Below are 21,655 nucleotides of genomic sequence, written 5' to 3'. Positions count from 1 at the left end.
CGCCCAATCCCCACAACCAAGCTCTTAAAACTCCTCATAGAATCAACTTTCTCTTCTCTCACTTACGCCCACAATGTGTTTGAGATCATCTTACAAAAATGAAGAGCTAACTCTATGTCGTTTACTTGATACAAGCATTCGTTGACACTAGAAGCACTCCTAGAAATTAAAAATCTAAGTTAAATTCGTATCTAGAACTCTAGATATATACGTAAAGACTGCCTAGGTGAACTTAATGCTGTGCATGTATGCTGGCCCTCTAAATAGTGGCTACCTGCTGTTGAAGGGTATATAGAAGATTCTGAAGCACCATAAGGTTGAAAGCATGGTTAAACATCTAAGGTTTCTTAACTTAGTGCGGCATAACTTTCCAAGTTTCTTATTCTTTCCTCACAAAACACGCAAGCTCAGTTTCAACTTTCACTTGCCCATGAAGCCAAAAACCTTACATCCTATTTTTTTCGTTTTGTTTGGAGAGGGTGTAAAATGACTCTTGGCTGCTGTCTGTCAGTGCCCCCCTTATAGTTTCTCTCTTTTATCTTCCTCCTCTCACTCTCTTTGTTCTCCGCCCTTTTCTTCATCTCCCTCCTTAATCTTTCTCCTCTTCTCATTTCCTATCCTTGCTACGCTCACTTCCCCACTGCTATACAGTAATTCTAGTATATAATCAAGTGAGCGGAGCGAACCTTCTGGGCAGAAGAAAATACGCGGACAAAAAAGTGTTTGGTTGGTTTTACTCTGTCTTTCTTTCTTCATCTTTTCTATTCTCTTCGTACCTCTCTCTCTCCACGCACTCTCAATATCTCCCTCTCCGCTCACGCCCCCACTGGTTAGCAGTATACTAGTAACTGTTACACAATTGTTTTCCTTGAGTTATGAAGCGTTGCTTCTCCACCTTGCTAACGGCTAGTAACAAATTCAAAAAACCCTCACATTCAAACAACCAACAACTAGTTTCACTACTAGAACCATGCAAAACCATGACTCAAATCAATCAAATCCATGCCCAACTCATCACCACTGGCCTCATTCACCACCCAATCCCCACAACCAAGCTCTTAAAACTCCTCACAGAATCAACTCTCACTTACGCCCACAATGTGTTTGTTCAATTCCCCTGTCCAGATATTTTCATCTACAACACCATGATCAAAGCTCATATACCCAATGCCCATTTCTCTCCAGGTTCACTTTTAGTTTTTCGATCAGCGGTACGTGATTCGAGTGTTGTTCTGAACCGATACACGTTCGTTTTTGTACTAAAGGCTTGTTCTTGTGGATTGAGGATTTTGGAAGGGGAACAAGTTTGCGCCCACGCGGTTAAACTCGGGTTGGACAGCAATGTGTTTGTTGTGAATGTTATGATTAAAATGTATGCGGAGTTCGGGTTGGTTGGTTTTGCAAGGAAAGTGTTTGATGGGACTAGTAATATTACTAGTAGGGATTTGTGCTCTTGGAATTCGATGATTGGCGGGTATGTGGGAGTTGGCGATATTTGCGAGGCTAGAGTTTTGTTTGATGAAATGCAGGATAGGGAGGAAAGGGATGTTGTCTCTTGGAGTACAATGATGGCTGGTTATGTTCAAGTAAAGTTTTGAAGTAATTGTCACCTTATTTTTTTTAGTGATGATTGTAATTAACTCTTTGAAAACTTTATTTGTGTTGTTTAGGTTGGTTGCTTCATGGAGGCGATTGAGCTGTTTCATGACATGTTGCACAGTGGACCTCCTCCAAATGAGTTTACCCTTGTTAGTGCTCTTGCTGCATGTGCTAATCTGTTGACATTAGAACAAGGAAAGTGGATTCATGTGTATATTGACAGAGAAGGAATCAAATTGAGGGGCCAATTGCTTGCTAGTCTGATTGACATGTATGCAAAGTGCGGAGAGATAAAATTTGCATATAAAGTTTTTAACAGTCCAGACAGTTGTAAGCAAGCACTCTGGCCTTGGAACGCCATGATTGGTGGGTTTGCTATGCATGGACGGTCTAAGGAAGCAATTGATCTCTTTGAACGGATGAGGACGATGTTACACATAGCTCCGAACAAAATAACATTTGTATCTCTCTTAAATGCTTGTAGCCATGGCAAATTGGTTGAGGAGGGAAAACACTATTTCAAATCAATGAAGACCTCTTTTGGGGTTGAGCCAAAAATAGAGCATTATGGTTGTATGGTGGATCTTCTGGGTCGTGCTGGGTTCTTGAAGGAAGCAGAAGACATGATACTGACTATGCCTGTAGCTCCAGACGCTATAATATGGGGAGCATTACTTGGAGCTTGTCGAATCCATCGAGATACAGAAATGGGAGAAAGAATTGGAAAAATAATCAGCGAATTAGATCCTAGTAATGTAGGATGTAATGTCCTACTGGCTAACATGTACTCTGCCTCTGGGAGGTGGACCGAAGCAAAGGTACTTAGAGAGAAAGTTGAACTAGGAGGCGTGAAGAAGACCCCTGGTTGCACCTCCATTGAGTTAAATGGAATGGTCCATCAATTTCTCGTTGGAGATCGTTCCCATCCACAAACAGAGCAGATTTATTCGTTCTTAGATGAAATGACAGTCAAGTTGAAGATTGTTGGGTATGTCCCAGAAATAGGAGAAGTCTTACTTGACATTTCTGATGAGGAAGATAAAGAAACGGCTTTATCAAGGCACAGCGAGAAGTTAGCAATTGCATTTGGGTTGATCAACACTGCACCTGGAACACCAATTCGTATAATGAAGAACTTGCGGGTATGCTGTGATTGCCATGAAGCAACAAAGTTCATCTCCAAAGTTTACAATCGAGAGATTATTGTTAGGGACCGGCTAAGGTTTCACCATGTCAGAGATGGACAGTGTTCTTGTAAGGACTACTGGTAGACAGGAAGTCCTGTTGTCCTGTTACTTGCTCATTTCAAGATGCGAATTTGTCACCAACTTCTCCAACCAATGAAGTCGAGATGCCAATAATTTGACACCTCTGAAGTCTGAACCAGTGTCCATATTCCAATGGAGAGTGAGGTTGGAGGTGGCCATGAGGCCTTTGGCTGTAAAGCTTCGGTGCTATAAACCAAGGTCAATCTCACAGATGGAGTACATTTCCAGCAATTAGCAATTAGATGTATTGCTTATAATGTTGAAGAGCACTCTGGAAACAATGATACCAACAATATGCTCTTGAGATGTCGCAAGTGGAGCAAATGTTGGAGGCTATCCAGCTCCTTAACGATATGTCAGTGGTATGACTGGCGTCCTCCAAATGAGTTTACTCTGGTGAGCCCTTGGCATGTCTTTTTCTTGGCATTAGATTAAGGTAGATGTGTTCATCTATATACTGACAAAGAAGGTAATTACAATAAGGGATTATTGCTTTCTATGGTGGTGAGCTGGAAATTTACGCAATGGTTACATGGTGGATCTTGTGGTTGTGCTGTGTCCTTGTAGGAAGGTGAAGATGACAGCTTCTTATGGTGGTGAGCTGGAAATATACCCAATGGTTGAATGGTGGATCTTGTGGTCGTGCTGGGAACAACATTTGAGGCTTGTTGAAGTTATTAAGATACATAAAATCAGAAATGGGGGAAAGAATAGGAGAAGTAATCAGAGAGTAAAGATCCTAAAGAAATCAGTTGTCATGTCCTCCTAGCTAACATGCATTCTCCTTTGGGGAATGGATTGAAAGTAAAGCAGTAAGAAATTAAAGATGACACTAGGTTGCACCTCCATTAAATTAAATGGGATTGCCATCCTTGGACAAAGCATATCTGCATACTGAAATGGAGGGATATGTGCCTGAAACAGAGGTCTTATTTGGCATCTATGAAGAGGGAGTTAAAGATACAGCTTTGTCAAGTTACGGGGAGAACCGGAGAAGTTAGCATTTGCATTTGGGTTGTTCAACATACACAGGATACCAATCTATGTTAGCGCATCTGTGCAGAGAAGGATTGTGTTACTGTAAAGACTGCTGCTGCATAGGGACTGGTGGATGGCCCATCTGGCTGAAGACATCACTTATTCACCAAGTGCTGAACCTTCTCTGTATTTTAGTGCTTCTGTATCTTGAGTTTCTTGACCTTTTACTAAAACTTTGCATGCACAATTGAGTGCTATTGTTGCACATAGATCAAATTGTTTATAGGTGATTCCATTGGGCACTCATCAAATTGGATTGGGCAACCCCTCAAAAAAAAAGAAATTTTACAAATTTGCCATATTACAAATTTGCCATAAAGCCCAAGCCCAGCAACCAATTCAACCGGTATTGCCAAAACGAACCCTCCGGGTCGTTTCTGTTTACACTCAAACGACACGACCATGTCGTCTGAGTGTACACTCAAACGACTTGGCGAAGTCGTTTCTGTTTACACTCAAACGACATGGTCGTGTCGTTTGAGTGTAAACAGAAACGACATGACCATGTCGTTTAAGTGAAAACAGAAACGACTTCGCCAAGTCGTTTGAGTGTACACTCAGACGACATGACCAAGTCGTTTGAGTGTTACTCACACTAACACTGAAACTACGCGGCCATGTAGTTTGAGTGTACACTCAAACTACGCGGCCATGTAGTTTGAGTGTACACTGAAACTACGCGGCCATGTCGTTTGAGTGTGCACTCAAACTACATGACCAAGTCGTTTGAGTGTACACTCAAACTACATGGCCGCGTAGTTTCAGTGTTACTCACACTAACACTCAAACTACGCGGCCATGTCGTTTGAGTGTACACTCAAACTACGCGGCCATGTAGTTTGAGTGTACACTGAAACTACGCGGCCATGTCGTTTGAGTGTGCACTCAAACTACATGACCAAGTCGTTTGAGTGTACACTCAAACTACACATGGCGTAGTTTCAATGTTACTCATACTAACACTCAAACTACGCGGCCATGCCGTTTGAGTGTACACTCAAACTACACGGTCATGTCGTTTGAGTGTACACTCAAACTACATGACCGCGTAGTTTGAGTGTACACTCAAAAACGGCATGGCCGCGTAGTTTGAGTGTTAGTATGAGTAACATTGAAACTACGCTGGCGCCATGTCGTTTGAGTGTGCACTCAAACTACATGACCAAGTCGTTTGAGTGTACACTCAAACTACATGGCCGCGTAGTTTCAATGTTACTCATACTAACACTCAAACTACGCGGCCATGCCGTTTGAGTGTACACTCAAACTACACGGTCATGTCGTTTGAGTGTACACTCAAACTACATGACCGCGTAGTTTGAGTGTACACTCAAACTACATGACCGCGTAGTTTGAGTGTACACTCAAACCACATGGCCGCGTAGTTTCAGTGTTAGTGTGAGTAACACTCAAACGACTTGTCCATATCGTTTGAGTATACACTCAAACGACTTGGCCATCTAGTTTGAGTGTAACTCAAACTCAAAGTAACACTCAAACGACATGGTCATGTCGTCTGAGTGTACACTCAAACGACTTGGTCACGTGTTTGAGTGTACACTCTCAAACGACGTGGACACGCACTCAAACGATTCCAAATGCACTCAAACGATTCCAAATGCACTCAAACGATTTCAATTGAATTAGAAAAATTGAAATCCGATTTAAAAAATTGGGTTAGAAACAACACAATTACATCAATAAAACTACATGCACTCTACACTCTTTATCTGTTATGACATAGTATCTTTATAACCAAGTTAAAACATGTAATCAAACATGTTATAAAATCTAAAATAATAATTTGTTTTATATCTAAACTTGTTATTATTATTATTTTTCAATTGTGAATCATAAACTAGTTTGGGGTTTAGAGTTCAGAGTTCAAGGTTTAGAAATTTCGTACCAACATATTTCACTTAATTATTTTAAATAATAATATGTTTTATATCTAAATTTGTTATTTTTTATTTTATTTTTAAAATTGTGAATCATACACTAGGTTGAGATTTAGGGTTTAGGGTTTAGAGTTGTTTACAAATTTCGTGCTAACAAATTTTACTTAATTATTCAAAATAATAATTTGTTTTATTTATAAACTTATTATTTATTATTTTCTTTTTCAAATTTTGAATCATAATCTAGTTTGGGGGTTTGGGGTTTGGGGTTTGGGTTTAGGGTTTAGGGTTTACAAATTTCGTACCGACATAAAAAAAAATTTAATTTCAAACATATTTCACTAAATTATCGAAATCTAAAATAATAATCTGTTTTATATCTAAACTTGTTATTTTCCATTTTTTTTATTCAATTGTAAATAATAAACTAGTTTGGGGGGTTTACAAATATATTTCACTCAATTATTCGAAATATATCAAAATTTCAAATATATATAGAATCTTCATTCACTCGGTTTAGAGTTTAGGGTTTACATAGATAATTCAAGTTTTCTACATACTCAAGTTTCTCTACATACTCAAGTTTCTACACACTCAACTTTTTCTAAATGGAACATGAAGATGAAGAAGAAGTATTTGAGGTAATGTTTGATGTACAACAACAAATTAGAGAAGAACAACAAATTAGAGAAGGAGAAAATAGAAGATATGTTGAAAGTGAAGAAGTGGAACAAAATGTTGAAGGTCAAGGTGAAGAATTTGAAGATGGACAAGGCGGAAGCAAATGAAATTCCGAGAAATCGTCGACGACAAAATGCAAACCTAAATAATGAGGTAACACTTGATTAAAATGAATACAAAACACTTGATTGATTGAATGAATGAATGAATGGATGCAAAATGAATGAATGCAAAACCCGAGCCCAAACGACATGGCTGGGTCGTTTGGGAACACTATCAAACGACATGGGCCTGTAGTTTGAGAACACTACGGAACGACATGGCGGTGTAGTTTGAGAACACTACGGAACGACATGGCGGTGTAGTTTGAGAACACTACGGAACGACATGGCTGGGTCGTTTCATTACACTATAGAACTACATGGCCAGGTCGTTTCATTACACTATAGAACTACATGGCCGGGTCGTTTGGACTCTTGATGAAACTACATGGCTGGGTCGTTTGAAACTAAATGCATTGTTTGAGACTCTTGTTTTATTCTTCTATATGTAGAATTCTTTGCCGCTATCCGGGAACCGATCTTCTGCAAACTCGAATGATGTGGATTGTCAACCGATTTTAAGTGATACAACAGAAATTTTTACTACAGAAGAGGTATGAGTAGGCATTGATTTCATTTTTTTTTTAAATTTTCTAAATATATTTTTATTAGTGTATTAATAATAGTTGTTGTTTTTTATGTGTTTAGGTCTTTCATACACGTAGCGAGGCAATCGATTGGGCAACCGCTAGAGGAAGACAAGTTAATGTTGTTGTGGTCATTGCAAAGTCGGAGTGTGCCAAAGGAAACCGAGTAGCAAGATTGAATTTGGCTTGCGAGTGCTCGGGTGTGTATCGGTCACACAAGAAGGAAAGGCGAAGAAGGCTAATAAGAGAAGGTCGGGGAACCAAGAAATCGGGATGTCCATTTAAGTTAAAAGGTATTTTCCAACGCAAGACTGGTCGATAGTTGGAAAATTGTCGATTCTTAATGGTGTTCACAACCATCCATTGGCGAAGACCCTTGAAGGACATGCATTTGCTACTTTCGACTAACCGTTCGAGTCGAAGTATTTGTCAGAGATGAGTAAGTGTGGAATAAAACCTAAACAAATATTGGATTCCATCAAGAATAGGTATCATGATAACATCTCTAGTATATCCCAAGTCTACACTGCAAGGCAGAAGGTGAGGAAATTGGATATGAACGGTCTCACACAATTACAGAGATTGCGTGAGTTGTTAGCAAAAGAACATTATTTTGAGGAGTTGAGACAGGATGAGAATACCGAGGAGATAACGGGATTGTTATGGGCCCATCCAGAAGGTGTTAAGTTGGCTCGGACTTTTCCAACAGTTTTCATGTTAGACGCTACCTACAAAACTAACAGGTATCGGTGGCCTTTCGTACAGTTTGTAGGGGTGACTTCAACGTGGAAATCTTTCACCGTGTGTCAGTCTTTGCTTGATCACGAACAAATCGACTATGAGTGGGCCCCCGCATCATTTTTTAGTGGTTTGCTTGGTGACATAAGCCCATCCAGAATGTCGTGTCGGCGGGGACTTAGCCCGATGAGTGCCGTGACAGAGTTTTTCCTAACGCACAAGCATCTATGTAGATGGCATATCGCACGCGTCGTCCCTTTCAAAATGTTACGATATTTTTTTCCAACTACGTAACTTGTAGAAGGCCGGTTTTAGGTGGAACAACAGTAGTCAAATCGAAGAGCGAGGTTATTTTCAAAAGCGTAGATGGGATGCTTTGGAAAAATATTACGAGGGTTGAAGTACTCAATTTTGTTTGTTATTTTGCGAGATACTTGGTTTCCTCACAGGGGATCGATTCGTATGTTGTTGGACCGACCAACACATTCACTTTGGGGAGTACAACGACCAATAGAGTTGAAGGGTCTCATGCTCGGTGAAGCGTGTACTAGGAAATGCAAACCGTCATGATTTTTTGAGTATGTTTAGCTTAATCCACCCGATTCTAGAGATCCGGATGTCCGAGATTAGAGCTACCTTCGAGAGAAGTATGATTGTAACTTCGGCACCACCACCGGATTCCTTTGTTTCGTGAACTTCGAGGCCTTGTCTCACGCAAGTGTTTAGACTTGTTATTTGAAGAAATAGATACCGCGTAAAAGCGTGTTAAAGATGGAGAGATAATGTGTTGGTGCTATTTATTTGCGACGAGTCATGGACCGCCATGTGCTCATGAATTAATTGAGTTTGAAGAGCAAGAGCGGTCCATCCCTTTGTGCGCTATCGACCCCTTTTGGAAAACATTATGCGCTTCTCCCAATGTGTCGAGTGGGTGTTGGTCCCGATGTTGCACCTTCGATGGACTTGTTCATGAATAGGTTTGCAATGGTTTTGAAGAAGAGAGAGGGTTATGATTAGGAAGCTTATGGAGATTGCCGTACCGAGAAAGTACATGGCTAGTACCGCTTTGTGAGGAAGCAAAACCAAAGGTCGGCCGAAAGGTAGGCTGCAGAAAGCTTCAAACCGAGATGATAACTCTTCAAAGCGAGATCCATCTCATTTTGAACATTCTCAACGTGACCATGAAGAGTGGGTCTCACACAACCAAACACTACACGCCCATCCAAAACACCCACACTACACCAAGAAAGAAGTCTTCTCCAAAACTACCAACCCAAAACATCCACACCACACCAACAAATAAGCCTTCTCCAAAACACCAAAAACAACCACACCAAGAAATAAACCTTCTCCCAAAACACCAAAACAACCACACCACGAAATAAGCCTTCTCCAAAACCACACCATTTAAATGTGAGAGATGGCTTAGACTTTGGAAAGGCGAAAGGTCCTAAGGATTACGGGTTGGATATTCCCGAAGAAATGCATAAATACATTGTTAGAGTCCATGACCCGTTGGCGATGGCAAACTGCGGTTATAGAGCTTTTCGCATTGCATTAGGAAGAAGTCAAGAAGAATGGCCCGCGGATGAGAAGGGAGTTATACGAAGAGCTTCGACAACCTCCCCTTTATTGTACTTTGTACAATCAAAGTGAGGTTTTTTATTCGATGAAGGAAATCCTACATGAAGAAGGTTACGCGACCCTTAAATAAGTGGATGAGCATGCCTTTTCTTTGGATACTTATTTGCTTCAAGATTTAATGTTGTCCTTATGCATTTAGGAGCTCGTCGGTGCTTCCTTCTCATGCCGTGAACCCAAGCAAATCCTCGAGAGAGTGACCCAAGTGTTGGGTAGCGCACATGTTGGTGGAAATCATTTTGTCAATGTTGAACTTGTTGAAGATTGTCAGGTTCCTCGATGTCGCCAATGGCTTAGAGCTCGATATGATATTCTTTGAAAGTTGGAATTTGGCCTTGACAGTAAGGCAATTGCAATTTATGGCATTGAACATTCCCAATTTAATATGGGAAAATGAGCTCGTTGAAGACCCAACAGTACATGTTATCGACTAAGTTGTTTGTATGTTGTCGATATGATATTTTGATGTAATTTGTATTTTGATGTAATTTGGAACAAGTGTAATTTGATTTGATTTTTATGTTATCAATGTTAGGGCTTTTATTTGATTTGATTTGGAAATCGAGTAATCGACTAAGTTGATTCGGACGGCAAATTTTGAAATCGAGCGATCGACTAAGTGATATATTGATGTAATTTGATATTTTGATGTAATTTGGAACAAATGTAATTTTATTTTATTTTATTGTTATTTGGAAATAATGTTAGGGCTTTTATTTGATTTGATTTGGAAATCAAGTGATCGATTAAGTTGATTCGGACGGCAATCGAGTGATTTGGAAATAGAGCGATCGACTAAGATGATTCGGACGTCAATCGAGTGATTTTGAAATCGAATGATCGACTAAGTTGATTCGGATGGCAATCGAGTGATCGACTAGTTGATTCGGACCGTAATCGAATGATTTGAAATAACGTTCGTATGTCGACAAATAATGACCGAAACTACACGGTGAAGTCGTTTGGCTTTAATACAAAACGACCCAGCCATGTCGTTTGGCCTTTAGACCAAACGATGTGGCCATGTCGTTTGGCCTTTATACCAAACGATGTGGCCATGTCGTTTGGCCTTTAGACCAAACGACATGACCACATCGTTTGGTATAAAGGCCAAACGACATGGCTGGGTCGTTTGACATTTAAAGAGAACGATCTGCCGTGGTCGTTTGATATGAAGGCCAAACGATCTGCTGAGGTCGTTTGGCCTTTATGCCAAACGATGTGGCTGGGTCGTTTGGAAGAAAAAAATTTCAAAATTCGTTTTGTTTTTACAACACTTTCATATTCATCAAATTCCACTTTTCATCAGATATCAAACATTCAAACATTAAACCATACATCAATACATAAAATTCCATATATCAAATTCCATATTCATCAGATATCAAACATTCATCCATACATAAAATTCCATTCATACATTAAACCCTAAACTGAAACAAATTACATTCAAACATTAAACCCTAAACCCTAAACATTAAATTCCATTCAAACATTCATGCAAACATCATATCCATCAATGTATGAATTACATCCATCAAACTAAACTACAAAGTTACAAACACATTCTACAAACCCTAAACTGAAACAAATCAACTATAGCTTCACCAATGTACTTTGCACCTAGTCAAGTTGTGCGCTGCTTGAAGGAGGACCTTGCTTCCTCGGCATATCATTCCCGACCAATTGCGGACCTCTCTAGCAAACGATTTGGTTTCATCGATGGCGATGGTTCATTGAAAAAAAGAAAAATCAAGATAAGTTACCAATCGAATGCAAAAGTCACGGTTAGAGAAAACTCAATTAAAAATCACAATACTTACAATCGGTGAACGGTTAGGGCGGTGTCTCCGGGGAGGGATGAATCGGAAGAAGTTTCGGGGTTCACCAAAACTACATGAGAATTTCTCGCATACCAAGTCATGTAGTTTTGATGACACTCCCATGGATAAGATGAAATAGGTCCTCGGTTGCAGAGTTGGATCACGTGATTACGCCACGACTCGATAAAGTGGCCCAATATGGGTCAAATTTCACCTCATACCCACGCCCCGCCCCAGTCCTTGTTCTCCAATTTGGCATTGGAGGATCTTTAGGTACAAGTTGCACGTGACCCGGACCTAACCGACGCCACCCTTGCGACAACAGTAAAAGCTCGACAATGTTGAAAAAACATAGCAATCCCTCAAAAATGCAATGTCATCGATCGGGTTTGTATCTCGATATTTTTGTAGGGATGCCAAACAACCCGAAACAAAATCAAATGTGTCATTAACAACTCTAATGATCAATTACTAAAAATAAATATAAAGAAACTTAAATACCAAATTGTCATTGAATTTAATACTTACATTGAACTCATTCAAATCATCAATTATCGCCGATAAAACCGCAATGCATACGTTATTGTCGTAATAGTGTGGGAGCGACCGGGATGTGTCTATGAGCACGCGGGTCGGAGGCGAGATATAGTTGAAGTTTGGGCCATCCGCGAATACTGGGAAAATACTCATAGATCCATGCCTAGATATACACAAATAGTTAACATATTGATAGAGTAATAAAATTAACATTAAAAAAAATAAACTCTAAAATACTCAAGTTTTTACGTAGAAGAGTCATATAGCCGTAACTCCCTTTCACCACGCCGACATGTGGCGACCGAGAGACCTCTATATAAAAACGCCAAAATTGCCGCACCCCATGCATACTCTTCTATCTCATTTGAATTTCAACAACGGCCTCGGATAACATATAGGCACTCCGGTCCCGGACTTGTCAATTAAAAGCGGCACATCCAAAGAAAAGCGAATAAAAGCTCTAACGGTCGGGTTGAACATCCCGGAAACTTCGAGGCCTTCTCTACCACATTCAAGCCGTCACATATAGGGCTATCATGAATCTTGTAGCAAAATGCTTAGGATGAATTCTAGCCTTACTTTTGAAGTGAACCCGCTAGCTTCCATCTCGCCCTAATCAAATCAATAGGAAGCCCTGCACCAAGATGTAAGAGATTTATCGATTAACATGACGTTTCACCATTGTCCCTCAGACCGCTCTTCCTCTAATCTTGTGACTCCGTGATTTGGACAACATCGTCCAAAGTCACGATCATCTCCCCTAACCGCATATGGAAGGTGTTGGTCTCCGGGATGCCATCTCTCCACAAACGCCGAGATCAATGGTGGATCCATATGCTCGTGATAACCTTCCACGAGATCAAACAACCCAAATCCTTCTCAACCGCCGCGGCAAATCTCGGAGACCTTTCACATTCATTTTGAAATTCCATTGGGATAACTTTGCTAAGTGTGAAACACACTTCAACGCCCGATCCTCTCAAAACAACCGAGCACGCATTAGATATATATGAGCGAAACAAAAGATTTTATAAAAAGAAAATCAAAGTACACAAGAAAAACAAAATATTACCCTTCTCTCCCAAACATCGCGGCGACATGCACCGCATAGTCATACAACAACTCGACTCATACGGGCCTCCCCATACACACCTCTTTGAAACTCCAAATCATCATTGGATTTTCTTACGAAATCCAATCTGGGAGGTGCTTCTTCCACCTGGTGGTAATGCGTCTTCTACCACATATATTCTTCAACATCATCATCCCCTTTCATCCTCCTCCTCACTCTCCTCCTCACTCTCCTCCTCACTCTCACTCTCTCTCTACTACTATCTCTCTTCCCTTTGTCTAAACCTACATCTAAACCTACATCTAAACCTACATCTAAACCTACATCTAAACCTACATTAGTATCACTATCTACACTATCTACACTATCTTCACTAAACTTAATCAACCTCGGGAACCTCAAGAACCTCCTTTTCCAAATGGTCCCCTACGCGGCGATCTTGGTTAAGCCGTCCTCTATGTTTTTTTTTCTTCCAACTGCATCACCGCTAGAGGAACCGCCACCAAACAATTTCTTAACACCCTTTAATGTAGTTTTCGCTACATTCTTCACATTCTTTGATCGAGGACCCATCGCTACAAAGAAAAATAAAACAAGTATTAGTAAACCATATTTAAATAAACAATGTACAAAGAAAACCACTAGAAAAAGAGATCATCCGATTCGTAAAACTAATAGACTTATAAGCTTGCTATGATAACTCAAGTATATATGAAGAAATAGAATGAGGTGTTACGCTATCCAAATTCTATAGAATTTTGGGCGAGTTTCCTTTGTTTGGTCAACATTTAGGTATACTTAAAACCGTCATAACACGGAAATCAATAATAACATCCTTCCAACAACCATATGTACATATAACCTAACTTTTACACGCGATTGCAAAATGTATATATATACAAGGCTGTTTTACGTATGAACCGAGTCATTTATGTACATCAAGTATTACAACAAAATAACCTGGACTCTCTCATTAACAAAATGAACTTGACTCGCCCCTCGTCAAGCATAGGGAAACCACCCAAAAACCACCTTGATAACATACATTCAAGAAGTTTGAAAACCAAAGAAAGCTTCTCACCTATAATGCTTTACCGCTTCGGTTTTGTTCCCTCAGATCCGGACCTTAAGCAAGTACTTCGTAAAAGTTCGCATGTGATCAAGGTCATTACTCATTAGTCAAGACTCAAGAACATAAGCAGTATGAAAGGTGAGTAAAAGAATGTACAGAAACACTAATAGTCATTCTTTCTTTTTGGATGTACAGAAACACTAATTAAGAATGTACAGAAACACTAATACTCATAGTCATTCTTTCTTTTTGGATCAATAAAATACAAAATGTTCAATCCATAATAACATGTTACAAATTACATATAATGATCTTAATTAGCAAGCAGTTTCCCTTTATCCATTAACAGCCTTAAACCTATCAATTCCTACACAATACAGATTGTTCAAACAACCTGGACTTGTTTGAGAGCTAGACTACGTCTATCCTCTTTCTAGGTTTATACCAAGTAAGGACAGGTTAGGATAGAATGTATTTCCTTCTTTTAGTTTAGGACTTACATTAACTTCCTTAACTAGCTTGCAGTTCTCTAAAGGTAGTGCTCTTCTCTACGCCCCTACGATCGCCCACCGCGCCCCCTTACTCGGAGGGAAGAGAGAAAAGTTAGCTTCGGACTAGGACTAGTCCGATGTTAGCAGCTCTTTACGTGTTATCTAAACCTATATTTATTCAGTAAGCCTCTCCCATCTCATCTGCGATATCATATAAAAACAGAGGTAGCCTCTTCAACTGAATAACACTCCTATATGTGACCCTTCGGGTAAGAAGTCCTGTTCTTCTCGTCGGCTCCCATCGGATCATCGGAGTTGTTCGGTTACATCCTTCATTCAATAACCAGTGTTTGAAGGTTGATTCGCAACAACAAGAGCAACCAGTTCAATAAGATGTAAGTTATCGGAGCTAAAGGAAGACTCACATAGATTAAGTTTCTTTTCAAGCTCAGAAGATCTGATATTTTTTTGTGGTTTCCCCAACTAGTTCAACCACGTCCTGACTCAATAACCGAAGCTAACTATCTCTATCTATTTATAGGTTGGTTAGCTCACCGTAACCTTGCTAACTCAAGCAGCTTCTCTGGCCGCTCCTTCTTCTACTACTTCTGGTTCCATTGAAGAGGCTATAGTTGTTTCATGAGGGTATGGGTAATACTTCTGTAACCCTATCCATCCCATTGAAAATCTAATTAAGCAGCTAGAGACTTACTCTGACTGGCTTTATCTCTTGCTTCTGAACGAACCTCGTAAACTACTATGTATTTCCTTGCGTAACTCCATCCCTTCTTCTATCCTCTTCCTTAATCCAAAGGAAGGAAGCTAACCCCTCATCAGGTCACATATCGGTGTTAGAGTCAGAACTGCGGATCTAAGAAAAATAGAGTCTTAGTTCGCATCTCTAGCCCATTTCTCCTTAGTTTCAGAAGCTTCAATTGTTTTATATGCTCTGCCCCTATCAATGTAAAGTAAAGGGGAAAGAGTTTGTTTTTGTTTGTTAAATCCATGGTTTAGCAACATGGGAGTCTTAAGCATATTAAAACGACAAAAGAGCCCCAATCCCTTTTGCTTTAGATGCAAGTCTTATAACAACTGCTAGGGCGGAACCGCTTAAGGGAAGGGCTAAAAGCAAACATTGACTTTTTCTCTCTATGGTGGGAAGGGAAGTCCTAGAGTTTAAGCGGATATGCTATACTGGACCGGAGGTAGGACTAGCTATTGTTAAGCACGAGGGTTAAACCATACATGATGGATTATTTCCGGTGCTAGTGTTGAAGCGGATAGAGTGGGAAGGCTAGAGTTAATGCCTACCTTTCAATAAAACTACAGTTTACCTTTCCTAATCCTAAAGCAAGAAGGCATAGAGTTGATCTACCTATGACGCTTGTCAATGGATTTGCTTACATGATAGTGATGCTAATGGAAGACTTTTTTTAGTGGTTTAGGGGGGTAACACCCCTGTCGACTGACTGGTTACCTAGAGCATTCCCCTCATCTAACTTCACTCACTTGAAAGAGGTCTTCACTCTAATAAGGCATTCATGAGCTTACCTGTAACTGGACTAAGCTCGCTTTCCCCTAACTCTACTCTGGACAGCTTCTTGCTTCTTGCATGCTCTATTTAAAAGCGGATTCGCCGACTTTTCTAGGCTTGAAGCCCTCTCTTCTCGCTCATTCCCGACTAATGGCAACCTTCACTAGTCCGGTATTATAGCTTTTTTGAACCAACTTCAATTTCAACCCTCATCAAATCCAGATACCAATCCAATGAGTTCGATGATCTTTCCTAGAGCTAGAGCAGAGTTAGGAAGGGATTGGTCTGAACTCTCGCTCGGATGTAAGACTCCCGCCGCCGACAGATGTCCCATGCCACGTTTCGTGAACAGCTATGCCCGAGAATTAATTAATTGTGATATAGCGCCGAATAAGCCACTGCTCTATTCCCGACTCGAAATCCATAAAGGGCTTTAAGGGAGAGAAAAGAAGACGTTGCGCTCCTCCCTCTAGCAAGGAGGGACATCGCTGCACTCACCTTACTCAACTGCAAGTGCATTAAGGAGAAGTTCAAGGGAAGTCATAAAGGTAAGACTGCGAGTTCCCGAAGCTTCGTTTAGGAGACTAGCTTTCGCCTACGGATCTCTTTAAAGTAAAGTACAATATCGACTTGAATGAAACTATAGCACAGAGGAATGCTAGCGAGCGCTCATATGCAAGAACAGGAGCTCGGACTCTTGTTGTAGTTCGAGCCTTAGAAGGAAGCAAGCGAAGGGATAGGAAAGCAAGGCATCCTATAAGCACAGAGGTAATAGGCAGGCAGTTAATCGATTTCAGTATTCAAGATATCTCCCGCCCTTTCATACTTCTGTAATAGGCTTTCTCCTACGGTACTTGCCTAGGAGCGAGAACTCCAGTTCAAACGTTTCAGGTGTGTAGCAGAGGAAAGGTAGCGATTTGTTGTTGACTTTCTAGTATAGAAGCAAGGGTAATGCAATTAAGATCAGAGTCAAGCCAGGAAGCAAGAAAGCCTTATAAGACAATGACTAGTAAGGGTGCTGCAAGCCGTTGGTTTAGGGCTAGTAAACTCTCCTAAAGAACGTAACGGCAAGATGGCATCGGTCGATAGTCAAGCTACCTCAGTAGAATATGCCAGAAAAGGTGCTCACCCAGGCTAGAAGGTAAAGGCAGCCAGTCAGCAGTCAGGTTGAGATGAGCAGGGACGAAACCAAATCAAAGATAAGACTAGTACGGTTCACCAAGAAAGAAGAAAAGGAGATGCGCCCGACGTCGAAGAGCGTTACACTTCAAACCGAAATAAAGAGTCCAAGGTGTGAAACTGCTTGACCATAGGGAAAGGGCGACTTCAAAGCGCGAGACTTGGAGAAAGGATAATGAAACAACCAAATCAAATCTAGTTCCACTTCACGAAGAAAGGAGTACTTAAGAAAAAACTGATAGCACAATCAAACCAAGGCAATCGCACGCTTTGGTTCGAAACTACGCATGTAAACAAAGGGTACGCACTTTCAACCCAAGACTTCACACTGAGGACGGAAATTAACAAATAGAGGAGTAACCGAGTCTAGGTCTTGTCAGAGCCTACAAGGCAGCGAAAAGGAAAGGAGGCAATACCGATTAAAGCCTAGGTGATTTCCATGTTCTAATTATGAGAGAAAGAAAAGTGATTTCCATCCATCTTCCACCAATGCCATGAAAGTTGAAACATACTTAGATTCACAGAGACAGCTCTGTCGATAAAAATGATAAAAATGATCATCCATGGCTGCTAATAAACGATAAAAATGTATACAAAGATCATCCATGGCTGCTAATAGATTCACAGAGACAGCAAAATCGGGGTGTTTACCATTGTTACGAATTCATACATCATGGACTACTGATCAGAATTGTGAGAAACAACTCCATTATTTCCGTTATTTGGTTATTATACCATAAGAAAGATATCATCAGAGCAAGTCGATCAACTACTATCGAGGATTATGGTATCTTTTAAAAACACATTCGTTAAAACACAATATTCGATACTGCGCATTCGTTAAAAGTAAAAACACAATATTCGATCCTTTTAAAAACAAAAAAAACACAATATTTGATTTGTATCTTTAATATCATGCTAAATCAGAGAAGAAGATACCTGAATCAGGATGAAGAAGATTGAAACGCAAATCAAGGGCAAGCTGTTGGCGATAAACTTGAGTTTGATGAAGGGGAAGCTGTTGGCGATAAACACGGCTTTCTTGCTGTTGGCGATAAACACGGCTTCAATTGGATTGCTTGGATTTTGATTTTTTTTGGTTAGGTTTGGCGATAATTTGCCGAAGGGTTTTGGCAGAGAGATGACCGAGAGAGATGACCGAAAACACAGGTTTTTCCGGTTTGCGATTTGGTGGGGGGTGTACTGGGCTTTCTTGCTTGGACTTTGTTGTTTGGGCTGGGCTGGAGGCTGCCCGATCTAATCTCAGTGGCGCCCAATACAGCACCCTTGTTTATATAAGCTGCATTTCCAGCAAGCAGTTGGATCAATAATATGGGAAAGCATTTCACATTTTCAGTTACAGTGCAACTTTATGTATACATCCAGAGAACAGATGCTGGCATGCTGCTATACTGTCCTTATTCATATTATTGAGAACAAAATATAAATGCTTTTTGTATCAAATATTTTTCAGGAACATAAACCTTATATAACGTCGACAAATTAGAAGATATAAATTGATATTATTGGCACCACTTTTGATCATATTGAAAAACAAAAAGAAAGATCAAGATCCGAGTATACATGTTGAAGGGGAACGAACACCTTTGAGCCCTTCATGTGGAACCACTTTTAATGATATAATTTCTCTGGCTACATTTGTCTAATGTCTGTAGGATCCGCAAGTTACAAAATCAATGAGCTTGAGAGATGTCCACCTTTCACCTTATGAAGCATTATACAAGAATCCAAAACCTTATTTCTTCACTCTATCCACAGTACTTGTGCCTCTCGATCTTACAGAACTACGTAATACTTCATCCAGCGAGATGCTTTTTAGTATGAAAAAATGATTGTCCATCAAACTCTCAACAATACCATGAAGACCAATATAAATACTTCACCTATATGCCTCGAAAGGATTGTCTGGTCTCAAGCACTGGAGTCGATTCTCTAGAAGAATGTGGCCAGAAAGGTGAGAGTGCTACAACTTTCCCAATTATGATCAGTGTCGGTGATATTAAACCTGTGGATGTGACTTCATCCACTAGATCCTTGAGCTCGGCAAACACCTATAGTAAATGAAACACCACTCATTTAAGAGTCAGAGTTTTAATGATTATAATACACAAACTTCTTCATTTACGGAAATGAGAGAAAATAACAGAAACGAGTTTTCGAAAAAATAGTTTGCTAATATCTGCTTACCATCCGTTGCTGAGGAGTTGTCCCTCGCTCCACAGCAGCAGCTGGGATATTAGATGGCAGACCATTATGCATCAACTTCAGTGCAAGAGCTGGAAGAGTAGACAAGCCCATGTAGACAACCAAAGTTGAATCAGGGTCAGCTGCGTGTTCTGCTACAAACAAAGGATCAGTTCCTCCTTTCTTTGAATGCCCCGTCAGAAACCTAACACTATTTGAAACACCACGATGAGTCAATGGTATTCCAAGTTCCGCTGCTATTCCTGAAGCAGCAGTGATGCCTGCATAATAGTGCGCACTGATCACATTTTTGCACAAACTCGACACTGTTCAGCTTGAGAACAGAATAATTCAGATTTGGAGACGGAAAGACATTCTTAATCTATCATACCTGGTACGACTTTCACTTGAATTCCTTGTTGTTGCAGGAACTCCATCTCCTCTCCACCTCTCCCAAATACCTAAAAAATGGAAAGGTGCTTTCAGAGAAATTTCACAATAAAAACATACACCGTCTACACAAACTACTTGTACAACTTCTCAAGTAATAATATGGGATAAATTTACCAGTGGATCCCCTCCTTTCAGTCTCACAACACTGGCACCAACTTCTGCGAAACTCAAGAGAAGCTCATGAATCTCCTCCTGAACAAAAAGCGTGATTTCAATTTCAAAAGATAAGTGATTGTCTAACTTCAATTGCGAAACCACACCACTACATCCCTTATTCGAAAGAGGCCTTTGAAAACCAAGAAATCAGTCAAATCGGTCACCACAGATGTCTAGACACAATACAGAACTAAGGGAAACATAACAAACCCAACTTGCAAATAATCATTCCTATCATTTCAAAAGGCTAATTCACAACAAACTCCATTATCTGTCATCTCAATCACTTATTACTTTATCTTGTTTTGAGATTCTATTCTTGCCAAATCGCATTCTATGTTTCTCATTTTCCAAATGTAACCAGTATCATTACCATTCAGGCATTATGGTTTCACTCAATATTCTGTTCTTCTAATTCACACCACTCATCAATCATAACATTTTGATTTCTCTATCTAATACTCTAAAACCGAATAAAATCACACAGGTTCCAATTAATACAGATAATCAGCACACAAATAATCAAAACTATAGAAAATGAATCAGTTAGTATCAAACCTGAGTTCTGCTATGATATCCAGCAGTCTTGCCCACATACAAAAGCCTTGCATCACCTCTAACCAAATTCAAAACTTCATTAGACACCAATCTATCATACAACAAAAGATCAGCACTTTCAATAACTCTCATAGCTTTCAATGTCAATAGCTCTGGATCCCCAGGTCCAGTTCCAACCAAAAAAACATTCCCAACCTCTCCATTCCCTCTCTTCCCACCTTGTTCATTCTCTCTCTTACTTTTCAACACAGAAAGCAACTTTTTCAGCTCAGGTACTTGTAAAGCAATGTCATTTTCTCTAATGGTGTTACAATCATCATCAACACTTTGAAGTAAACACTGAGAAGTAGTTGTGCTGTTATTGTTGTTGTATAACCAGCTATCTCTTTGGTATCTCTCAAATGAATGTTTTTCTGTGAAGGGTGAAGAAGAAGGAGCAGTTTTGTTAGAGTAGGAGCAGGAAATAAGCAAGTGTGTTTTTTTAGAGGAGCAGTGTGGAGAAGAATAAGGAGTTGTGAGAGATGGATGGTATTGATTCAAAAAAAGATTCATTCTTTTTGTGTCAAACTCAAATCAATTAATCATCAGTTGTTGCCCCTGTCTTATATACTCAGTTTTAAGCTGTCTTTTTGAGAGAATAAGGAGTTGGGAGAGATGGGTGGTATTGATTCAAAAAAAGATTCATTCTTTTTGTGTCAAACTCAAATCAATTAATCATTAGTTGCTGCCCCTGTCTTATATACTTAGTTTTAAGCTGTCTTTTTGAGAGAATGAGAAGGTGGAAATGGTTGGAAGTGGCTTTCTGATTATGAGAGGGGGCAATGTATCTGGTCTGTAATTCAGTAGCCATTTTTGACTCCTTGCAAGCCAAAAATAAGTTGACCCATAAAGATTGTTTCAATTCTAAATGCCATTTTTGAAAATATTAATCTTTTGGTAAACAAAATTTTGTAAATTGTAGGATAGCTTGGTTGCATGTAGTGAAAAAAAGGGAGTGGTACTCGATTTACTGCAGTGAACTGAT

General features: G+C 39.9%; 2 protein-coding genes across 2 annotated transcripts; one reads left to right on the top strand and one right to left on the bottom strand.

The window, feature by feature from the left end:
* Nucleotides 1-745: 745 nt before the first annotated feature.
* LOC147474290 (pentatricopeptide repeat-containing protein At5g66520-like) lies at nt 746-18,627 on the top strand. Its single transcript, XM_086586467.1, has 3 exons — nt 746-1,586; nt 1,671-4,131; nt 18,560-18,627. The coding sequence occupies exons 1-2, from the start codon at nt 876-878 to the stop codon at nt 2,868-2,870; spliced, it is 1,911 nt and encodes a 636-aa protein (XP_086442593.1). The 5' UTR covers nt 746-875; the 3' UTR covers nt 2,871-4,131; nt 18,560-18,627.
* Nucleotides 18,628-18,710: 83 nt separating this feature from the next.
* UPM1 (urophorphyrin methylase 1) lies at nt 18,711-21,641 on the bottom strand. Its single transcript, XM_086586468.1, has 5 exons — nt 20,632-21,641; nt 20,032-20,109; nt 19,856-19,925; nt 19,468-19,745; nt 18,711-19,331 (listed from the first exon to the last, which is right to left on the bottom strand). The coding sequence occupies exons 1-5, from the start codon at nt 21,181-21,183 to the stop codon at nt 19,164-19,166; spliced, it is 1,146 nt and encodes a 381-aa protein (XP_086442594.1). The 5' UTR covers nt 21,184-21,641; the 3' UTR covers nt 18,711-19,163.
* Between the last annotated feature and the right edge of the window lie 14 nt (nt 21,642-21,655).

The sequence above is a fragment of the Coptis chinensis genome, unplaced genomic scaffold, assembly GCF_015680905.1.
Source record: "Coptis chinensis isolate HL-2020 unplaced genomic scaffold, ASM1568090v1 utg1029_pilon_pilon, whole genome shotgun sequence".
Classification (NCBI taxonomy): Eukaryota; Viridiplantae; Streptophyta; class Magnoliopsida; order Ranunculales; family Ranunculaceae; genus Coptis; species Coptis chinensis.
Note: the sequence above shows the minus strand (reverse complement) of the source record. Positions and strands in the feature narration are given on the sequence as shown.